General features: G+C 42.3%; 1 protein-coding gene and 1 long non-coding RNA gene across 7 annotated transcripts in view; one reads left to right on the forward strand and one right to left on the reverse strand.

The window, feature by feature from the left end:
• Positions 1–22,709, forward strand: part of Spg21 (SPG21 abhydrolase domain containing, maspardin) — a 53,314-nt gene that overhangs the window by 22,230 nt on the left and 8,375 nt on the right. For 3 of the 6 annotated variants that reach the window (XM_003462047.5, XM_013159781.3, XM_013159785.3), the window contains exons 6-9: positions 1,822–1,930; positions 3,442–3,549; positions 5,200–5,340; positions 11,471–12,146. In XM_003462047.5, coding sequence (XP_003462095.1) covers positions 1,822–1,930; positions 3,442–3,549; positions 5,200–5,340; positions 11,471–11,587 — 475 coding nt within the window. In that variant the 3' untranslated portion in view covers positions 11,588–12,146. Of the gene's footprint in view, positions 1–1,821; positions 1,931–3,441; positions 3,550–5,199; positions 5,341–11,470; positions 12,147–16,697; positions 21,127–22,709 lie in introns of those variants that run through there. The other 3 variants (XM_004999995.4, XM_063254245.1, XM_063254244.1) reach the window with 2 other exon arrangements.
• LOC134477215 (uncharacterized) lies at positions 570–17,142 on the reverse strand. Its single transcript, XR_010049104.1, has 4 exons — positions 17,043–17,142; positions 2,192–2,305; positions 1,547–1,715; positions 570–1,077 (listed from the first exon to the last, which is right to left on the reverse strand). It is a non-coding gene; the product is annotated as an uncharacterized LOC134477215 (long non-coding RNA).

The following is a 22,709-nucleotide window of genomic DNA, read 5'->3' on the forward strand; positions in this document are numbered from 1 at the left end:
GAGAAAAGGACTAAGAGACCTGGGAGCTGAAATCTGTTGATTTGCGCTGCTCATTTAAATGAGGGATGAGGGCCATGGGAACAGGGAGACCAGGCCCTTTCCAGTGCAGCAGGAAGCCCAACTGACACAGGGGAATGAAACTCCCAGAATGAGTTCATGTTTTCTAAGATCGAAGAATGAATTTTAGGGACAGCAGAGGTTAAGAGCAAAATATATTTATTGAGAGAAAGAAAAGAAAGCTTTTGTCTGAGAGAGAGACAGAAGGGATCCGGAGCAGGTTGCCAGGGACTCTCTTTTCTAGGGACTTTTACAGAGTAAAGTCATGGAGTGATATGGGCTCAAGGTGAGGAAAACTGGGAACTCACAAGGCAGGTGGGCCTAAGGTTGGGCAGAACTATGGTTAGCCAAAAAGATTAATAGTTCAGGTAAAATTGATTATATTGGTGACAAATGGGGAAGCGAGTCACATAGAAAGCTGGACTCTTCCCAGGGAGTTGGGATGGTGACTCCTGGCTTCCTCAGAGTGATAGGAAGCCATTTAGAATATTGATCCTTAGGATATGGATGCATTTGCTTGATTTTTGTCTTGAGGCCTGGCCCACAGCAGGAGGTGTCTGTCTCCCCCATAACTGCAAGGTATCTGGGCTTCTGCTCTGGCTCCTTTGAGGATTCAGCCCTGTCTCACTGCCTATGGTATTTCTAACGCAGCTGCCTGTAACACAGTGACTGCATAACTGTCTGTATAATCAGGTGAGCTTGCAAGCGCTGTTGTGAGTCAGCATCATTGTTACTGAAGATTGCAGTCTTGTTACCTTTAGGCCATTTCTGCATGTTGTTTCAGTGGTTCTGCTCAGCATTTGGACAGCAGTTTTTCAGGCACACTGACGCTGGAAAGCTTACAATGAGCAGTGTTGTGCTCTTGTGTATATCAAATATCTGAGCACTTCGTGTGCACTATACAGAGGGTACGGAGGTGAGCAGAGCCGACAGCCGCCACCTTTAAGGGAGAAGAACCCCAAGGTGCAGCCGAGCTGCAGCGTCCTTAGCACACACGGGGCCCTGGGTTCCATCCCCCGCCTACAGGAAAAGAAGAGGATAGCAGAGGGTTTAGAAAGGGAAGGAGAAAAAAAGCCACACTGCTCTTTTGAGGGAAGCTTGACTTCTACCATGACTTTGCTGCAGACAGCGCACATGAGAATGTGCGTGCTTTATAGTTTTTAGCATAGATTTTGAGAAATGTCTTTCCCTTCCATGATGCAACATTTATAATTCACAAAATAAATATCAGCTAAAGAGCACATGTAGAAATCTGTAATGATTGAATTTCCCTGAATGAGCCTTACCCACCTTACTATATTAAGTAAAATAGTAGCAGATTTGGGGAGGTATTTTTGCTATTTTGAAATGTGTTTTGAAGTTATCAGTTGATTGAAAGGTTATCAACTGAAAAGAAAGGCTATTAATGCTCAGTTTTCCAGAGGTACTAAAAAGGCCAATTAGGAAAACAAGAATCTTGAAGGTATTTTGAAATATTGCTTATAGTTACCTGTTTTTTGAGATAAGGTCTCCCTATGCAGTTCAGACTGGTCTTGAATTCACTGCAGTTGAGTGCTGGGAGTGCTGGGACCACCAAACTCAGCTCTTGACTCTTAAGAGCTTGGGAAAGCATACATGGGAAGGAGGTGCTGAGCTCCCTGAAGAGAGGTCTTTTACGCCTGGATTCCAAGAGAACAATTACAGAGCGTCAGTGTTGAGTGAATATTTGCCATTTATGTGTACTCTTGGCAAGCTCAAATCACTGGGTCTGTCTTTGCTTTTCAGCTTTTGGCTGATGCCTGCATTTATGCTCAAGAAAATCGTTCTTGGAAACTTTTCATCTGGCCCAGTGGACCCTCTTATGGCTGATGCCATTGACTTCATGGTGGACAGGGTAAGGATCACAGCGCTGGGTGGGGACACTCATACTGGGAATGTTGACAGCTACTGGGTTCTTGAGGCTGCAGCTGTGTCTGGGTGTCTGCTAGATATCTCTGCCATACTTCAGAGTACTTCAGCACTTCCAAATAGACCCTGCTCTTGCTGCTACTGCTAAGAGCTTTGACAACATTAGTGTTTCTGGCAGTTGTTTATCAAAATCACATAGGAGGAAGCCTTCAGAAATAGATTTCAAGCTGGGTGTGGTGACACAGACCTGTTATCCCAGCACTCTGTGAGGCTGAGGCAGGAGGATCACACGTTGGAGCCGTCTCAAAAAAAAACAACTGGCAATGAAGTTCACTGCAGACCTGGAGTTCAATCCCCTATTCTGCAAAACAGAAACAGATTTCAGGGTGACTAGAGATAGTAATGTACTATACATTTTAAAAAGCTAGGAAGCCAGGTGTGGTGGTGCACACCTGTAATCTCAGTAGTCCGGAGACTGAGGCAGGAGGATTGCCAGTCATTTGAAGCCAGCCTGAACTACGTAGGGAGACCCTGTGTCAACAACAACAAGTTAGAAGAAAGATTTCTAAATTTTTTTACTGTAAACATTACAAAATATGTACATATATACAAACACGTTTTCCCTATTACTATATACAATACGCTTTTATGTATCAGCTAAGTGATTTAGATATAAAAAATGGAACTGCCAGGTAGCAAATGCCTGTAATCCCAGTTACTTGAGAGGCTGAAACAGGAGGACTCCGGGTTGTTTTCATTTTTTTGAGACAGGGTCATACTATAAAGTTCAGGCTGGCCTTAAACTCACTCTTTATCCCAGGCTACTCTCACATTCATGGTGATCTTTCTGCCTCAGCCTCCCAAGTTCTGGCATTATAAGCATGTGCCACTGTGCCCCAGAGCAAGAGGATTCCACAAAGGCCAGCCTGGGCAATTTGTAAGTAAGACAGACCTCATCAGGGGCTAGGGATGTAGCTCAGTGGCATGGCGTCTGCCTGGCAAACCTGAGGTGGTGAGTTTGATTCTTGGTATCAAAAAAAAAAAAAATCAAATCAATCTTATAGGAAAGACCTCATCTCAAGAAACAGATTCCAAAGCCTTGAACCAGACCATCTGGAATCCTTGGGCTCGGGGCCTGGGAATGTGTAGTCTTACGTCACCCCCTCCTCTTCCTCTCAGATACATCTATCTCCTCAGAGCTTATATGTAGGAGCGAGGGGCAGATGACTGCTGAGGTGTCTTCAGATTCTAAGCTCTGAGGAGCATGAATTGGCTGGCTGCCCACAGGCGCCTGGGTTGAAGTGGGCAGGTTAGATTGAGGCTGCAGAAGTAGAAGAGAGCGAGAGCCCAGGTCAGTCTTTCAAATACAGTTTCCTCATCCGTCACTTCTTTGGCCCCACCGTGTTCACTAGCACTTCTACAAACCAAACATTGTCTGTGGCTATAATACAAACATAAAATTATTTTTAAAGTCTTAACCTGTGTTCCTTTTGGCAGCTGGAAAGTCTGGGGCAGAGTGAACTGGCTTCAAGACTGACACTGAATTGTCAGAATTCCTACGTGGAACCTCATAAAATCCGGGACATCCCTGTGACCATTATGGATGTAAGTGTGCTTCCTTTTAAGACCCATAGATGCGCTACCCATCTAAATGCACCTATCAAGATATCATTAGTTTCTGACTTGAAACGTGCTTTTCCAAATGCTATCATAGCTTTTGTTTTTGCCCCTGGCTTTCTCAATTCCAGAGTAATCGGTTTATTGCTTCCCTGAAATATAGTTTGGGCTGAGCGTGCAGCTCAGTGAGAGGAAACTGGCCCAGCATGCACCAGGCCCTGCCAGGCCTCACCCATTGTGGTACCTTTCTGCTTTCTCATCAGTAGATGTTATTCTTCACTGTTACACACTGGGCAGCACAGAGATGCTGCTCCATGACCATCTTTAACAGATTGTAGTGAAATATGATAACCAAGTTTACCAGAGTAACCACTTTGACGTCTGCATGCCAGCGGCATTAGGTACATTCTTGGTGTTGTGCGACCCATCAGTCTACAGCCGTTCAGTTCTCCCCTTCCTCCTGTTCCCCTGGCACCTGGCAATCAGGAATTTCATTTCTGTCTCCATTGATCTGCCCATCCTAGGTGCTTCTTCCGTATTTATCTTGGTGTGTCTGGACCGTCTCTAGTATGTTTAAGGTTCACTGATGCTATCGTGTGTCCATGTCATTCCTGTAAGGCCAACTAGTTCCAATTTTATGTGCCGCCTTTTGTTTATGCATTCATCTGCCAGTGGTCATTTGGGTTGTTTCCAGCTTTTGGCCACAGTGCATGCATCTGTGAACATTAGGATAAAGGTATCCGTATCCTACGACTGGAATTGCTGAATCGCATGGTAACTAACCCTTTAACTTTTTGAGAATTGTGGTATTGACTCCCACAATGGCTCTGCCATTTTCCCTTGCCATCATCAGGGGTTCCAGTTTTCCCATGTCCACACTAGCCCTCCTCACGGGTGGGAAGTGCTATCTCACTGTGGTTTGTACTCCTTTTTTTTTTAATGCCGAGGATCAAACCCAGGGCCTTGAGCCTGGTAAGCAGGTGCTGTACCACTGACTTATGCTTAGTTTGCTTGATAAATTGGTTTAATCTTCAACCCAAGTAATGATTTGTTTTGGTCCGCAAATTATCTGTCACAGGCAAAACTTGAATGCACATTGAAGTATGCCCAGAATTACATAGAATTCGGAAGCATTGGGACTTTTTCACTTTTAAACACATTCTGGAATTTTTTTTTCACTGAGCATACATGACTTACATAATTGTTTTCACTAATAAGTTCTTTTGAGATTCCATGATCTTTTCTGAAGTTGGCATTTTCAATGATTGTTCACTATTAATACTCTATTAAGTAAATATATTCTGAGGAGAAAAAATTCCTAGTAGAATTTCTCCCCAGAAGAACACAGGCTGCCAGATGTGGTGTCACACAGCAGTAATCGGGGCACTCCAGCAGGCGGAGGCAGGACTGCAGGTTTGGGTTCTTTCCCAGTTCCAGGAAAAAAAACAAAATAAGAATGCAAGAGACATTTTGCAGCAAAAAGTTGTAGCTAAGGTCTTAGGAGTCTGAGGAGTAACCAGGGATCAGTGCCGGGTGGTCGCGCAGGCTGCTCCAGGGCTGCATGGGAAAGGAGCTCTCGGGTGGCACTTTCCATATTGTGAAAATGCCAGCTGGTTTCAGCTCTATTGTTTTTTGAAGGTGTTTGATCAGAGCGCACTTTCAACTGAAGCTAAAGAAGAAATGTACAAACTGTACCCTAATGCCCGGAGAGCGCACCTTAAAACAGGGGGCAACTTCCCCTACCTGTGCAGAAGCGCAGAGGTGAATCTTTATGTACAGGTAAGTATCGTTTGTAACAGAAAACTGTTTTTTTTCCCTCTGATGCCTGATTAAGGGATTGGCAGAGTTGTCTGTGGGAGGCGGTGTTAAGTTGACTGGTTTACATTTATAATATATTTTTTTAAAAGGACAGATACAGGGTGCACTCAAGACTGGAGCACAAGTGCTCAGAGAAATGAGGCTCAGTACTGTTGGGAACTGGAGCTCTTTTAGGGGTCCTCGATGGTGGAAATCTGCGGACTTTGGTGATCTATCTGTAGTGTTGGCTAGTGAGTAGGGGAGGATGACCTGCTCATACTGAGATAAAAGAGAATGGGCAGGCCCATTTATTTTTTAGGCTAAAGGGAGTTGCCCAGGTTTGCTATGTTTTGGAAGAGAAAAAAAAAGCTTGTGTCCTGAAGCTGCAGTTTTTCTTAAAAGTACAGTTTTTTTTTTTTGTTTGTTTTTTTTTTTGTTTTTTGTCTTTTTGAGACAGGGTCTCACTATGCAGTTCAGGCTGGCCTTGAGCTCACTTTGTAGCCCAGGCTGGTCTCGAACTCGAAACGATCTCCTGCCTCTGCTTCCCCCAGCAAAAGTACAGTTTTTAAAATCTTCATTTCCTTGTTTCCTATGTGGTTTTTATTTCTTCTGCCTCATTTCTCACCCTGAGACTTTGGAATTTTGTTCACAGCAAAGGTGTGTCAGCTGAGTTGTAAAAAAAAAAACAAAAAACTCCACCTTTTTTTTTTTTTGGTCTTTTTTGAGACAAGGTCTTGCTGTGTAGTTCAGGGTGGCCTAGAGCTCAGTTTGTAGCGCAAGTTGGTCTCTAATATGCAGTGATCCTCCCTGAGTACTGGAATTACAGGTGTGTACCACTGTGCCTGACTCCTCTCCTTTTTTTAGCCAAGTTTTTGATATTATTACCCTCACTATATGTAATTTTGTTTATATTTTCCCTTTGGGTGTTTAAGTCCAAGTCAAAATGAGAGTTATAGGGTGTTGGGTTGCTGGAGTCTCCTCTTCTGATGGTGGCTTCTGGCTTCTTTCTATCTGAGCAAAAAATAAGAGAGTGGGCCTACCTTGTAAGAGAAAATGCAGGCAAAAACTCAGTGTGAATCATCTTTATTACATCATCAGCGCCTTGGGCTGAGGTCAGGTGAGGCGCAGGCCATTCTATCGGAAGCCTGCGCAGGTTCTTGGGAGAAGCCTATGTGCGGGCCTTGGGACCTATGCAGTTCGGGCTTTGGGACCTGTTCTATGCATGTGCTCTGCTATACCCCACTATGCCCTAGTCTCCTGCCTCAGGGCCTATGCTAAGATCAAAGTCAGTGTATCTTTTTCTAAATGTACATGGAGAGCTCAGGCTTCTTGAGTATTACTTTAGGGACCATGGGCATAGCCTTTTAACTCCGTCAGTGTCATCTGCTGGAATGGGTCATCACTAGTGTTGTAGGATCCTTTAGAGAGGTCCCTTTATGTCCTGGGTCCTTGTTGACCTTGAAGGGTGAGGGCCAAAATATTGACTGCACTCTTAGCCCAGTTACTGTTCTTTATGTTTGTTCCCCAAGCCTGAGCTGTTGAACACACAGGAGGTCAGTTACACCAGTACTGGAGTGGGAGCAGCAGGCGTAACTGCCATAGTCGTATCAGGGCATCACACCCTTGGAAACGAACAGAATAGCCAGAGAAATGCTATTTTTTTTTTACCAATCATGATTAATTTAGGAACCAAATTCCTATGGAAAATTAACGGACAACAGCTAAAAATTTTTTCTAGGAAAATTTAAAATCAAGTGCAAACACAGCACCTGAGTTTAACAATTACGATATCATTATACTGGTGATATAGGGGAATGAAACTTCCGACCTACTATGTCTGCAAGTTTGTGTTCTTTAAAACCGAAGAATGAATTTTAGGAACAACAGAGGTTAAGAGTAGAATATATTTATTGAGAGCTGCTGTCTGAGAGAGAGAGAGAGAGAGAGAGAGAGAGAGAGAGAGAGAGAGAGAAGGAGACCCGAGTGGGTTGCCCAGGAATCTGTCTTTTCCAGGGACTTTTATAGAGTAAAACCATGGATTTAAGGCTGGAAGGAAGACTGGGAACTCACAAGGCAGATGGGCATAAGGTGGGACATAATTATAGTTAGCCAATAAGATCAATAGTTCAGGTAGAATTGATTACATTAGGGACAAATGGGGAAGCGAGTCACGTAGGAAGCTGGCATTCTTGGAGCTGTGACCTTTCCCCTAGGGGGATGGCATGGTGACTCCAGGGTGATTGGGAACTAATTAGAATATGAGTCCTTAGAATGTGGATGCGTTTATTGGATCCTTTGTCTTGAGGCCTGCCCACAGGGGGAGGTGTCTGTCTCCCCCACAGTTGTAAGGTATCTGCACTGGCTCCTTTGAGTACCTAGCCCTGTCTCACTGCCTATAATATTTTTAGCTAACTTGGCTGCCTGCAACACTGTTTTTCAGTTTTGCATCTTTGAAGGCTTGTGTATACTTGAGAAACGCAAATACATTTAATATACAGTGAGATTAGCAAGAATTAGCATCACAGCTACACAGAAATCTACATATATTTAGTTTTTACTACTGAGTTAAATTTAGATTCCTTTAACAGATTTTAAGGTTTTAACTGCACTGATAATCAAAAACGTCTTTACAGCTCTTATAAATTTAGTAAACCGTGTTAAAACCACAAATAGACTTATTACCCAGTAGGTAAGTGTATCATTTATACAACAACAGAATGCTTAATTAAAGCTAATAGATGTACATCAAGTTTTAAATGGCAGGATCAAATTTAAAGAGATGCCAAAAGTTTGGTTTGGATATATAGTATATAAACGAGAGAACTTACTACTTTGTACTTATTATACCTAACTTCAAAGCTTAGACTCACAGCATGTCTCTAGTCCGAGATACATAGTGAGTTATAAACTAAGATCATAGTTGTTCATTTAATCAAACACTGATTATTGAAACTATAAGTCAATCTTTTTCTCTTAAAGTTCAGAAACCTAAAACCTAACAATACAAAAGACAAGAAACTATCTTTGCTTTTTAATCTAGTTTTGCGAGTGCAACAAAGACCATCTTATTTTTTAAAAATCCTTATTGTTTTAGACAAATAGCTTAAGCCTTTAATTATAGCCAATTTACTTGAAATTTAACTTTTAGTCAACCCAACATATTAACCCTTAGTTAATAAATATATCTTTCATAAAGCCAACAATACTTAAATTTACATTTAACAACCGATGACTTAGATGTCATTAAATATAGAAGCATTTTTTACATTTATTCAGTGTAATGTACTCTTTTTTCTTAATGGTTAATCTTAACCATTTACAGTTAACATTTTAAAGATATATATTTTTTTAAGTTAACTGTCCACAGGCAGTGATCAACGTTGTGTAAAATAAAAAACTGACAACCCAGTGATACAGAACCCCTTTCCTACCTTGTAAAACACATCAACCCAGTGATACAGAACCCCTTTCCTACCTTGTAAAACCTAGCTTGAGGCCTTGCCTTTATTCTTGAATTTATCTTTGGAAGAAATAAACCTCCTAAATCTTTTCAGTTTGGTCCCAAGTATGTAAAATGTAACCTAGAGATTATGTTTTCAAGGCTGGATGTTGAGTTACCCGGATCCACTCTCCACGCCTTTATGCTCTGCTCAGGGGAACAGTCAGGCTCTGGCTTGGGCCCCCAGGCCGCTGAGTGAGCCCAGTCCCTGGCAGTGCTGAGTCCTGTTTCCTGCTGAGTCCAGAGCAGACGTCCTTGTTCCTCTAACATGGCTGTTCCAACGACAGCCCAGGGAAGACAGATGGAAATCGGGAAGAAAGGCACAGGGGGATGGGTCTTTCTCAGAGGGGAGAGGAGGAAAAGGCAAACCATCTGGCCACCGCTCGGTCCACAGACATCCCCACATCCTGGGGTCAGCTTTGGCTACCCCCGAAAAGACCACTGAATCTACAAGGCGCAGACACAGTGTAGCCCTCAGAGAGGGGAGTCGGGCCCATTGGGGAGCCTGAGCCTGAGCCAGAGATGGAGAGAAGAGGAAAGAGAGAGAGGGGAAAGAAGCAGGCAGGGGAAGGGGGGAGGGGAAGGGGGGAGGGAAAGGGGAATGGTTCCTGGGCGCCCATGTTCCTGCTGGAGGTGGTTTCAAGCTTCTTTGTGTCCTGACCCAGATAAGCGAAAATGGTAGCAAAATTTTATTAAACATAGGAAAAGAAAAAGGCCCTCCAGGGAAGGAAGTGCAGCATGAGGGTGGGGCCAGCACTCACGGCATGCTGGCCTCCCCTGTCACCTGCTCTTCCCTGAGGTCAGGCCCAGGCCATCTACAGAAAGGGCTCTCAAGTTCCCAGAGGCATGGAGTGCAGGTTCGGGAGAGGGCAAAAGAGGTTTCCCGGCTGTGCTGGGGGACACTGCAGTCCAGCCTCCTGAGAGGCTCTGCAGGGCCACTGTGAGACACACCCCACCCCCGTAAGCAAACCAAACCAGTTTGGAGAAAGCCCCTGAAACCAAGTCTGGATTCTGCCGCCTCTAGCATGACCGAAAGGCCAGTTCCCTCCACTGTGTCCAGGATTCTGTCTCCCAAGCCTGAAAACTGCTCAAGACCCTGTGTGGGGAGCCTCATCCTTATTTTGTGTCTTCCTGGAAGGGGAAGATTTTCAGGGTCCCACCTAGCCCAGTGACAGGGTGAGACTCCCGTGGTCCTGGGCTGTGCCGCCTGGCAACCCCCCACCCCATTTCCAGTCGGAGCCCATGCCTTTATGTGCAGGTTGGGAGGTCTGGGGGGCGGGAATCTCTGACTGCTGGAAAAGAAAGAAAAAGACCCTAGAGCTGCAGAGGAAGTGGGGAGGGAGACACTGCACCTCAGAGAAAAACCCTGAGGTTCCAGAGGACCAAGGGCATGGGGGAAATAAACTAAGAAACCACGTCACCTCTTCATGGTTGCTGAGACAAATGTCACTGGGCTGGGCCTAGGGCTCCTAAGGGAGCCTAAGGGTCCCCAAGGCCAAAACAAAGAATTTAATTCATCTTTAAAGTAAGTTTATGGTTTCACTGACTGTTATGGAAAAAGAATTTTTGGTAGAGCTGCAGGGTCTCCCTGGAGCGGAGTGCAGGTGCTCAGGGAATCGAAGCACCTCCATTTCTGCTTCATAGGTGACTTCAAACAGCTGTCTTAGCTGAGACTTACGTGGCTCTGCCTGCCTTCCTTGTGGTAAAAAAAGTTGTCCTCTGTCCACGCCAGCAGTGGCCACTGGCGTCACCCGGCTTTGCCACCTGTGCACAGTGAATTCAGCCACTGCACAAGGCTAGTCCTAGATGAGGGCCCACTCGGTCTCATCAAGTGGGCTCATGATCCTGTTTTAATGCATTCCGTGAACAGCCCCCTTCCCCACATCCTCTGCCTAGGCATTGGGATAGCAGTGACAAGTGATCAATTTGGGTCAATTTGGCAAAAGCCAGTTATGTCCTTTGAACCTTCCAGCTACCCAGGATCCTGAGGAAGAAGGTAGAAAAAACAGGTGCCTGAACCTACTGGTACCAGCAGTGAGCAGAGGAGTGGAAAGGAAGCGGGGGAGAGGAAGGGGAGACATACCACACACTACACACACACACACACACCAGGTGGAGCGCCTGCAGCCTGTGACAGGGCTTTGCAGGAACGAGGAGCCACTGGGTCCTCCCCAAGCAGTTTGGGATCAAAGATCCTACATTGTGGATCTTAAAAATGCTTCTGTGACTTTCTTGAATTTACCAGTTCTTCTCTAATTGGTCCACTCTAGCATGTAATTTTAGAGTAAATCATTGATGTACTACAGGGACGCTGCCCTGCACAGCTCCCTATGGAAGGCGATGATGCTTTCTGTTCTGCACGGCACCCATTTAAAATGAATCAGGCCAGTTGCAGTGCTGCAAGCCTGTCATCTCAGCTGCTTGGGAAGCTGAGGCAGAAAGGTTTCAAGTGGAGGCCAGCGTGGGTAACTTAGTGAGACCTGGTCTCTAAAAGGGCCTAGGTGCTGCTCAGTGTAGAGTGCCTGCCTAGTACTGTTGACGCCCTGGGTTTGATCCCTACCTCCAAACAGATTCTGCCTGTACAGTGATCAGAATGACTTTGCCTCGCTACAGATACATTTGCTGCAATTCCACGGAACCAAATATGCCGCCATTGACCCGTCCATGGTCAGTGCCGAGGAGCTGGAGGTGCAGAAGGGCAACCTCAGCATCAGCCAGGAGGAGCCGTAGATGTGGCTTTCGCTGAGGCCAGGGTGACTCAGCGACCGCCGTCAGCCTCAGTATGGCCGGTTCTCGCTGTGCTCTGGAAGTGGGACTGATTGTCACCTTCCTGATAGAGGTGGTGACTCTTCTAAGCCAGTGCCGGTTCCCTCTTCGGTATATATATATATATATATATATATATATTTTTTAGCTTTTCAATTTGAAGAAGTACTTTTGAAGAGTCATTTTAAGAACAGTGAAAATTTTGCTACCAGAAGTCCTCACTACTGTGTTCTTAAGTGAATGTTGATTTCTGAGGTTTGGGGATTTCTTTTCTTTTCCTGTCCTCTTTCTTGCTTTTTATGTTATTTACTATAATGGCATCCATGAAGGTCGGGCATCAGAAGGACAAGGGTTATTTCTGTGCTTTTGGGGCATAACCGTTGTCAGTGCCGGTACCGGCCTCCTGCTGGCGGCTCACCTGTAAATCCCTGCTTCTCCTTCCCCATGCAGGGCACTGTCTTGCCGTCAGCAGTTGTCTTTCTAGACATGACAGTCATTTGGAATAAAAATTCAATTTCAGTGAGTGGCCTTTGTAATTACTGTTGCTGCACATCAAGCTCGATTAGTTACGCTTTCTGCCAGTTCTGTGTGGCTTTGGGTAAATTGTAAAAACTCTCAAAATTGAAGTTTACTGATGGGAAAAATCACAGTTCCTGTTATATAGAGAGCTGCTGCCATGTTCCAGGTAATTTTTCCTTCATTTTTTCTTTCCTTCATGTGGAAATTTTAAACACATGAAGTTAAAAATGAGCTATGCCCCTGTCAACTAGTTTTAAAAATTATTATTATTATCATTATTATTCTTTTTGAGACAGAGTCTTGCTATGCAGTTCAGGCCTTGCACTGATTTTGTAACCCAGGCTGGTGCAAACTTGGAAATGATTCTCCTGTCTCAGCCTCTCAAGTGCTGGGATTGTTACAGGCATGCGCCACCATGCTCGGCTAAAATTCCAGTTCTTGGAGAGTCTTGTTTTATCTGCTAGGAAACCTGCTCTCACTTCTACACACACACACACCATCAGTGGATTATTTTAAAACCACTTCTAATACCATATCTTTTCTCCATATGTGCTCAAGAGATCAGGTTATTTGATAACAGGTTGACATTTCTATACACGTAAAAGATTACATTCAGGCAAGAGGAGGATCGCTGTGGGTTCAAGGCCAACTGAATTGCATAGTGAGACCCTGTCTCAAAAGACATTAAAAAAAATAATAAAAAGAGCTAAGGATTTAGCTCTGGCCCAGAACCTGCCTGCTTGGCAAGCGTGAGGTGGTGAGTTTGATCCCCAGTGCCAAAAAGTAAATAAGTCTACATTCAATCTACCTGTTGAAAAACTATGATTAATCAAATTGTTGGCAGTTATACAAAGAACAATAACTTTTCCAAGTCTAGATTAATTTTACCTAAAGCTAGAAAAAACACATTAACTACGATCATAAAAAAATAAGATTATGAGCTGGCCAGGCAGTGGGTAGAGGTACCCAGCGCTCCAGCGCCTCCACAGGGAACCAAAGCCACGCAGGTCCAGCAATGCTTTGAGGCCAGAGACCCAGGGAGAGACCCCGGGACTCGCAGGGAAGTGAAAACCCTGTCAGCAGCCACACGGCAAGTGAGACGGTGCCCTGAGACCTGTAGCCCCGAGACCTGCTGCCTGGCTCCATAGGGGCAGAGGCCCAGCCGGCTCAGCACAGGGAGTGACAGTTGTAGCTGTGGGAGAAGTTTCAGGGCCCTTGCAGGTTTGCGGTATAAGTATAAGCAGATAAGAGACTTTGAGTCTGCACCGTAGTCTGGGTTTGGAAAAGGAGCTCGCTTCATCTCCCAGTGACCACCCAAGGGTTCAGTGGCCAGGAACCATCTTGGGTGGGGACCTATGCTCTGAACTGGGACTGCTTTAGGGGTCAGAATGCACCGCCCACGCTGCACCAGGGTCCTGAGGCTCCAGGTCCCTTGCTGGCCTCCAGAGCAGCCAGAACAGACAGACATGCATTGGAGCGGGAGCCAGGAGCCACACGCAGTCCCTGGGGAAAGTCCTGCTGCCCGCCAGGGGGCGCGCTCCCATTGTGGAAGGAGCCACACGGGCTGCAGCCAGCCGCAGCAGCAGACGGTGGGGTTCTCTGACTCCCGTGCAGCATGCGGTGTGCCCAGTGTTCACAGCTATGAAAAGATGCCGGAAATGAGCTCCGCACGGCACAACACAACAGCACCTCCAGATACATCCCTAGAAGAAGCCGCTTACTAAGCAGGGTGTTGGATCACAATGGGAGAGGGACCCACTCTGCCAGATGTGCAACCTTGACATAGGGAAGGACATGAAATAAACATGAAGTTTGTAGCACTAATGGATTGCAGAGATACCGAAATGAATGAAGAAACCTACTGATAAAGAAGTCGAAAAGCCATTTATGGTGACACATGCCTGCAATTCCAGCTGCGCAGAAGGCGCAGACCACAAGTTGGAGGCCAGTCTGAGCCACTTAGGGAGACCCTGCCCCCCAAAAAGGAGGGAGACGGGGATGTAGTCAGCATATCCTGGGTTTAATCTCTAGTCTGTATCTTTTGTCTCTTTCTCGCTAAGAAGAATAGTTACCAATAGTTCAGTGAGATTCAAGATAATACAGATTAATAGTTCAGTGAAACTCGGAAGACAGTTTAGGATATGGATGAGAAATTCAATAGAGATTTTTGTAAAAGAACCAGTCAGAAATCTTAGAAAAAGCTGGGTGTGTTGGCACACATTTGTAATCTCAGCAGTTGGGAGGCTGAGGCAGGAGGATCACTGAGAGTTTGAGGCCAGACTACATAGCAAGTTCAAGGCCAGCCTAAACTACTTAAGAAGAACCTGTCTAGGTTCACTGGAAGAACGACAGTCTCTTTAATAAATGGTGCTGGAAAAACTGGCTCTCCATTTGCCGAAAACTAAAGCTAGACCCATGTCTATCACCATGTACTAAATTAAAATCTAAATGGGTCAAAGATCTGAATATTAAAACAGAAACACTAAATCTATTGGAAGACAAATTAGGTTGAAACCTTGGAGACATAGGAGTAGGTAAAGAATTCATGAACAGGACTCAAACCGCATGGGAAATACTTCCCAGAATCAATAACTGGGACCATTTCTTATTAAAAAGTTTCTGCATGTCAAAAGAAATCTCCAGCATAGTGAAAAGAAAACCCACAAACTGGGAAAAGATTTTAGTGAACTCTCTCTCGGACAAGGGACTCTTGTCTAAAACATATAAAGAATTAAAAAAACTCAGACCTCCAAAATTCAAAGATCCAATCCAAAAATGGGCATCTGAGATGAATACGCAATTCTCAGATGAAGAAATGCAAATGGCAAATAAATACATGAAAAAATGCTCATCATCATTGGTCATTAGAGAAATGCAAATTAAAACCACACTGAGATACCATCTCACTCCTGAAAGAATGGCCAGGATCAAGAAAACCAACAACAAATGCTGGAGAGGCTGTGGGGAAAAAGGAACTCTCCTGCACTGCTGGTGGGAGTGTAGACTGGTACAGCCTTTGTGGAGATCTGTCTGGAGATTTCTCAAAAAGTTGGGATTGGAAATCCCATTTATTCCAGCTATTCCACTTCTAGGCATATTCCCAGAAGAACTGAAAGCATCATACCACAGTGATATATGTGCACCTATGTTTATAGCAGCACAATTTGTAATCGCCAGATCTTGGAAACAACCCAAGTGTCCATCAACTGAGGAATGGATAAAAAAGTTGTATTTCTATACAATGGAGTATTATTCAGCTATAAAGAAGGATCACATTGAGATATTTATCAATAAATGGGCGCAGCTTGAGACCATACTCATAAGTGAAATAAATCAATCTCGCATGTGTGAATACCGAATAGTTTCCCTAATGTAAGTAATGATTCAAATATATGAAAATATGTGGTAATCATGATTCCCCATTAGGTGGCCTTGAAGCCTTATAAAGTTTTCACTCATTAATTAGAAAGGCTTTATTCTGGGCTTCTTGATATGGAAATATTTGAAGCTAGAGTATATGAAGTTTTATCCAAATATTTCAAGGAAAAAGGCACTATGGTAACTACTATTAAGTCGAGTTATATGGTAGTGAAGTACTAGGTTGCTGAAACAGTCATGCTTTGACCTCTATTGTTATATTGTTATGTCCTGTTTTATCTCAATCTCCCCCTTATTCTTTTAAAAAAAATTATTTAGTCATTTCTTATGTTTGTCTTAATTAAGGGAAAAAATTTAAAAAATTAGGATATATAAATAGTAACTCTTTGATTTCCTATTAACTTGTTTTGAAGTCCTGTAATACTCCCACGATCTTGTTTTGACTGATTAGACTCTGTTCCATTCTGTATGATAGTATCAAATTTGAGGATCTAGGCAACTACTCTGAAGGCAATAAGATTCACTAAGATGCCCATTCTGGTTTGACTATTGTCTTCTTTGGAAGTCCTGTAATGTTTACAATGCCTAAGTTTTATTGGTCTTGTTCTCTACTGTTTTGTCCAACTTTATAATATCTAATGAGATAGACAATTCTTTTTAAGGAAACAAGAGACAACGTTGATAACCATTGTTGATAACCTTGTACTCTGTTCTACACCATGTGCTATGTCTATCCTTGGTTTTGACTGACAGCTCTGTTTTGCCATATTTGACTGTATTCTCTCCCCCCCCAAAAAAGTAATAAGAACTAAGGAGTAATAAAATCCAAAATGTGTAAATTTTGTTGTAAAAAAGAGAGGGGAAAAAAAAAAAGAAAAAGAGCTCTAACGGATATAACAGCAAGTGTGTTTAGGGGTGTTAAATAGCTGACTATATCAATGTTTTTGGATCATTGAACACAGCTGTTTGCAGTCTCCCTGTTTGAATGTCCACCTTGTATTCTTTGATACTGTGATTTGAGCAACTATTTTCAAGATGATAATATGTAATCTATTAACAGGTGATTTCTTACTGTTACGGTTTTTTTTTTTTCGTAGTTCTGTATTACGTGTTCCCTTACACCGCTTTGTTTTGTTTTGTGTTTTTCTCTTTTTCCTCTTAAATAAAAAAAAAAAAGAAGAACCTGTCTCAAAAAAAAAAAAGAAAGAAAGAAAAGAAAAAGAAAAAGAAAAAAAGAAATCTTGGAAATGTGATGTCCTGTAAGTCAGATAAATTCAGTCAAAAGTCTTAGCAATAGATTAAATCAGGTTGAAAGAATATCATAGTTGAAAGAAGACTATCAAATACAGGTCTTTTGATTACTGAAACAGAAACAAAAATTAAGAATGAGGATACATTTGAGTTCTCTGGGACACTACTAAAAGATCAAATGTCTACCTTACTGACATACCCAAAAAAGAAAAAATAAAGTTTAAGGACATAAAAAAAAAAAGTCCTGTTCATGGAATAGTAGAAAACTTACCTAATCTTGGGAAAAGCACACGTATTCCTCAGCAGGATGCCGATACAATCCCAAAGAAATGGTCAGAGAAGAGGTCGTACCATGACATAGTTGTAGTAAACTGTTAAAAGTATAAAAAGAAAGACAAAACTTTACAGTCTGCAAGAGAAAAGTGCCAGTATACATTTAAGGGAAACTTCATTAGACCAACAGTAGAAATAACAGCAGATTTCTCAGTGGAAACCCTAGAATGTCAGGAAGCATGAATTGATATATTTCAAACCCGAAAGATTTCTGTACTCAAAATATCCTGAAGAACGAGAAGAGAAATTAATGTCTTGGAAGCTCCTTAAAAACGGAAGGAATTTATAACCACCAGATATTTGAGAGTATTACTACTATAAACTCTCAGACCACAGAGATGAGTAAGAGGAACAATCAGAATATTCAAAAGAACTGAAAGAAATTCAACAAAACAACAGGCACAAGTCCATACTTTTCACTAATTACTTTGAATATAAGGGTCTTAGCTTTCCAGCTAAAACAGATTGACCTGACCAGATTAAAAAAATAGGATCCGACAGGTTGTTTCACTTTAGGACACACACTGAAAGTGAAAGAATGGAAAACAGTCTGCTAAGAAAATGAAACCTAACAACAGTTGTAGCTATATTTACATCTTACAAAGTAGATTTTAAGACAAAAACAAGAGGAGGCAAAGAAGGTCTCTATGTAATAACTGAAGGATCAATCCATGAAGAAGATAAAAGAACTATAAATCTTTGTGCACCTAATAATGGAGCAGGCTGTTTTGTTAGAAAATCCCATTATACTTAATGGGAGATATAGATAAAATCCAATTTTATTAGGTATAATCTTATTAAACCTAATGAGAGATATAGCATTGAAATTAAAAAGTAGTTGGAGATTTTAATAATCCACTGTCAATGATGTAGGCAGAAAAATTAACAAAGAAACACCAGAAGCTGGAATAGTGGTATATGCTTTTAATCCCAGCTACTTGGGAGACTCTTGCAGGAGAACTGTAAGTTTGAGACCATCCTGGGCAATATAGCAAGACCTTCTAAGAGAGAAAGAAAAGAGGCCGGGCATGGTGGCACATACCTGTAATCCCAGCTCTTGGGAGTCTGAGGCCAGCTCAGACTACATAGTGAGCTCAAGGCCAGCCTGAACTATATAGTGAGACACTGTCCTCCCTTCAAAAAAAAAAAAAAAAAGAAGGAGGGAAAGAAGCTAGAGGGGGAAGATCAGACTTAAGCTATAATAGGGATCAAATGGACTTAGTATTTCCAGAATGTTCCAGCCAACAACTGCAGAATACAGATTCCTTGCATCCATGCGTGCAACTTTCTCTAGCATAGCCCACATATTAGGCTAGAAAATAAGTCTTCATGAATTGCAAAAAACCCACATTAATCTTTTGTTACCACAATGGAATTAAACTAGAAATCAAGAGCAAGAAAAACTTTAGAAATGATACAAACTGTGGGAGGCCTGAGGGGGACCTGAGGTCTGACTGACCTCCTCTGTGAGGCAGCATGTACTGCAGGTTCTGGGGAAGAGCAGTGCAGCTGGGATTAGGCTGTTTCCCTGGGTTTGTGCTAATGGGTAGGGGAAGGGAGGTGAGTCTAGTGCTACTTTAACTGCTTGTAACCGTGTTTGGGGAAAAGCAGGATGAGCCAGATGCCTAGGGCTTCTCTGCCTACCTGGCTGCCCTCCTGCTAATCTGACCCCGGGTCAGGGTCATAAACTAGCAGGACTAGGTCCCTACAGGTGGTGCCTGGGTGGGGAAAGACTGGAATGGGCTGGTTCCCCATGGGTGGCACCTGGACAGGCACCTGAGTAGACCAATTCGCCACAACAAATATTGTCTTGGTTACTTTTCTTATTGCTGAGACAAAACACCTGACACTCAAAGGAGGAAAGATTTCTTTAACTTGTTTGTAGCGGTTTCAGCCCATAATCAGCTGGCTGCAAGGCAGGGTGGCATGGCAGACCAGCATCACAGAAGAGAAACAGTTCATGGTGGGCAGAAGGTAGCAAAGCAAGCAAGCAAGCAACCAAAAGTAGGCACAGTAGCTTTTTTTCTACCCCTCTTCTATCCTATCCAGGTTCCCTGGCTTAGGGTGAGGGCTAAACCAATCAGTGGACTAATTCAGTAATCACACACCCTTAACCCCAGCATCAGACATTCTAGATCTGGCCACCTCTGAAAAAGCCCTAGCTATGACTGCATGAAACTGCATGAAACTTTGGGGCAACATGGAGACACAGCCATAGCGTAGAGGGAGACTAACACACTGGACGTGAACTCACTATGTAATCCACGCTGGCCCCAAATTCATGACAATCCTCCTGCCTCAGCCTTCTGCATTCTGGGGTTACCAGCATGCACTATGATGCCTGGATGAATAGCACACTTTTGCACAAACAGCAGGTCATTAAAGTAGGGAGGAAAATTTAGAAATTTCTTGTAACAAGATGAAAACACAACAGAAGAAGTTCTAAAAGGAAAGTTACTAGCAGTGACTGCCTAGATCAAAAACAACAGCAAGATACAAATAAATGACCTGATGATGCATCTCAAGATCTTAGAAAAGCAAGAACAAACCATGCTCAAAATTAGTAGAGGGAAAAAAGATAAGTAGAGGAACAGGAATAATAAGGATCATAGTAAAGATAAAGTGGTCTACAGGTATAATTTAAAAGTCAATGAAACAAGGCATTGAAAAGACAGACAGAATAGCAAGAAGAAAATGGCTGAGTGGTGACCAGTATCAAAACACAGCCTCTCTGAGACCCAGAACCCAAACACTGGAAAACAGCAACCTGCTGAAGAAAAAACAGCAGCAGATCACATGAATGAGGAGGGAACTGACAGGAGAAGCTAGAAGCTAGAAGCTATAGAGAAGTTGGAAAGTCATTCCACATGCAGAGAAAAGAAAAAAATGACACAAATACTAATCGAAGATTAATTGGAATTAGTGGACAATCAGAAGACAGCTCAAACGAAGCGAAAAGGTGTGTGAGAAGGCTGTGATTTTGGGATTAAGGGTGTGAATAATGGAAGCTCCACCGTGTGGGTGGCACCAATCAATCAGTTTATACCCTGGATGGAACGGAGAGAGAGAGAAAAGCCAGGCGGAGGCTGTGGCTGCGGGCTGCCTCCTGCCTGACATTCCATGGAAAATTTTTAAAAATTAAACCTCCCCAAATAAAAACTCAATCAAAAAATGAGTAAGTGACATGAACAAACACTTCTCAGAAGTACAGATGATCAATAAATACATGAAAAAATGCTCTCCCAAAGAAAAGCAAACGAAAGCTACAGTGAAAGACCGTCTTGCCCCAGAAAGAGTGGCTGTCATCATCTAAGAATCTAAAAATACCAAATACTGGTGAGGATGTGGGGAAAAAGGAACTTTAGTACATTTTTGGTAGGAATGTGAACTAGTCCAACCACTATGGAAACCAGTGTGGAGATTCCCCAGAGAACTAAAAGAAATTCCAGTTTATTCAGCTATCCCCCTCCTAGCTGTTCCCCCAAAAGTTAAAATCATCATATTACAAGGATACATGTATACCCATTTTATAGCAGCACAATTTATAATAGTGGAATCTTGGAAATAATCTATATGTCCATCAACAGATTAAAGATTTATACATGATGGAGTACCACGCTGTAATAAATAAAGATAAGCTTGAGGAATTTATAGGTAAATGGATGCAACTTGAGACAACAATATTAAGTAAAATAAGTCAGACACACAAGCTCAAAGATTGCCTGGAAATAGGAGAAATATATGCATATGCACACAAATAAAGATAAATAGGAAGTAGGGATAAATTAAAATATTTCCTTAAGTTACATATTTGTTGGTTGTTGGGGGCTGGGGATTTAGCACAGTGGCATAAGCGCCTGCCTTGCAAGCACATGGTCATGAGTTTGATCCCGGATACTGATAAAAAAAAATTACATATGTGTTGTTTTAAAAACATTTCAATATATACGCTAATTTGCTTCATTTATAGTAAAAGTTTATTTTAGTTCAATAAAAGAAAATTTGTGTTGCTGTTTTTTTAAGACTCTCTGGATTATATCTTATACTGCATGTTATTTTAAAGATAGTGATACACATTGTAATAAGTATTCTTATTCTCATTTATGAAAATGTCTTATTGTTCATAAAGAGAAAAAAGTGCTACAGAAAGAACAGGGCAAAAAATAAGACCACACACTAGCCAATAAAGCAAGCTTAAATAAATATAAAACAACTAAAATTGTACTATGTGTACTATCAGATCATAGTACAATGAAACCAGATGATATGAGATATATATGAGTACATATATAGTACATACATATATAGTACAATGAAACCAGATATCAATGATAAAACACAGAAATTATATAAATGCATTGAAAATAAACAATATATTTGTTTATTTATTGTTATTCTGTAGTTGACTGGCCTTGAACTCACTATGTAGCCCAAGCTGACCTGGGCTGTGATTATAGTTGTGCCCTGCCATGCCCAGCCCTAAATAATACACTCAAATAAACAATTGGTTACAGAATAAACAAGGAAGGAGTAAGACGGTTTCTAGAACTAAATATTAATGCCAGTACAAAGTACCGGAACTCGTGGAACACAAGGAAAGCTCTCCCAAGAGGGCAGTGTACAGCGGTGAGGGCCAGCGTCACAAGAGCAGAATGAGCCCAAATAAATAACCAAACAATACATTTCAGGATCCTAGAAAAGAACAAGCCAAACGCAAATCTAGTACCAGGAAGGGAATTATGAGGATCACAGTAGAACTCAATGAAATTTAGACCAAAAAAGAAAAATACAAAGAATCAATGAATCGAAAACTTTTTTCTTTGAAATAAAGTAGACAAACCTTTAGCCACTCTAACAAAAAAGAGAAGACTCAAATCAATACAGTGAGAAATGAAAAAGATGAAATTACAACGAACATTGGCAAAACCTGAAGAGATTATTAACAACTACTTCACAAACCTGTGTGCCAATAAATTGGAGAATTTAGAAGAAATGGATAATTACTAGATACGTATTAATTATCCAAACTCATCCAAGAAAATTTATTTTTTACAATTTGAATTTTGTATTTCAGAGATAGAAATTAAGGTAGTGAATTTAAATTTCTTCCCCATGGAAGGCCACATAAGGGAAATGACCATTTGCAAATCTCTTCTAGGCTGAATTCTGAGTTGTTTGTTGGATGTTAAAATTTTTCAAAGTCGAAAACAAAAATCCAGGGAGTTCAATGTAGGCCACAGACTATAATTCCTAAGACTGAGGCTAATCTCTCATTTGTTAGAATAACTGGCACCCAGGACACTGCTTCTACTCAGACCCTGGGTCTCCCTAAAGCAGGCACCACACACTGCCAAGAGCCTCCATGCGTGGATGGTTACCCACCGTTATAGATTAAGAACTGGTGGTCAACTTAATGCCAGCTGGATTACATCAGCATGGCACTGAGTGTAGATGCTCTACCTGAGGAAAGTTTGCCAGCATAGAGAGGTGGAAAAGGAGAAGGAGGGCGTTAGGGCGTTAATGCATTAATGCATTGTGGGTTCTCCTTCGAGTTGCTGTTTGAGCCACTGGTTCTGGAGAAGTTTTGGTCCTCACATCAAGCATT

Source organism: Cavia porcellus, unplaced genomic scaffold, assembly GCF_034190915.1.
Source record: "Cavia porcellus strain 051 isolate PalLab524CR breed Dunkin Hartley unplaced genomic scaffold, mCavPor4.1 scaffold_8, whole genome shotgun sequence".
NCBI classification, from domain to species: domain Eukaryota; kingdom Metazoa; phylum Chordata; class Mammalia; order Rodentia; family Caviidae; genus Cavia; species Cavia porcellus.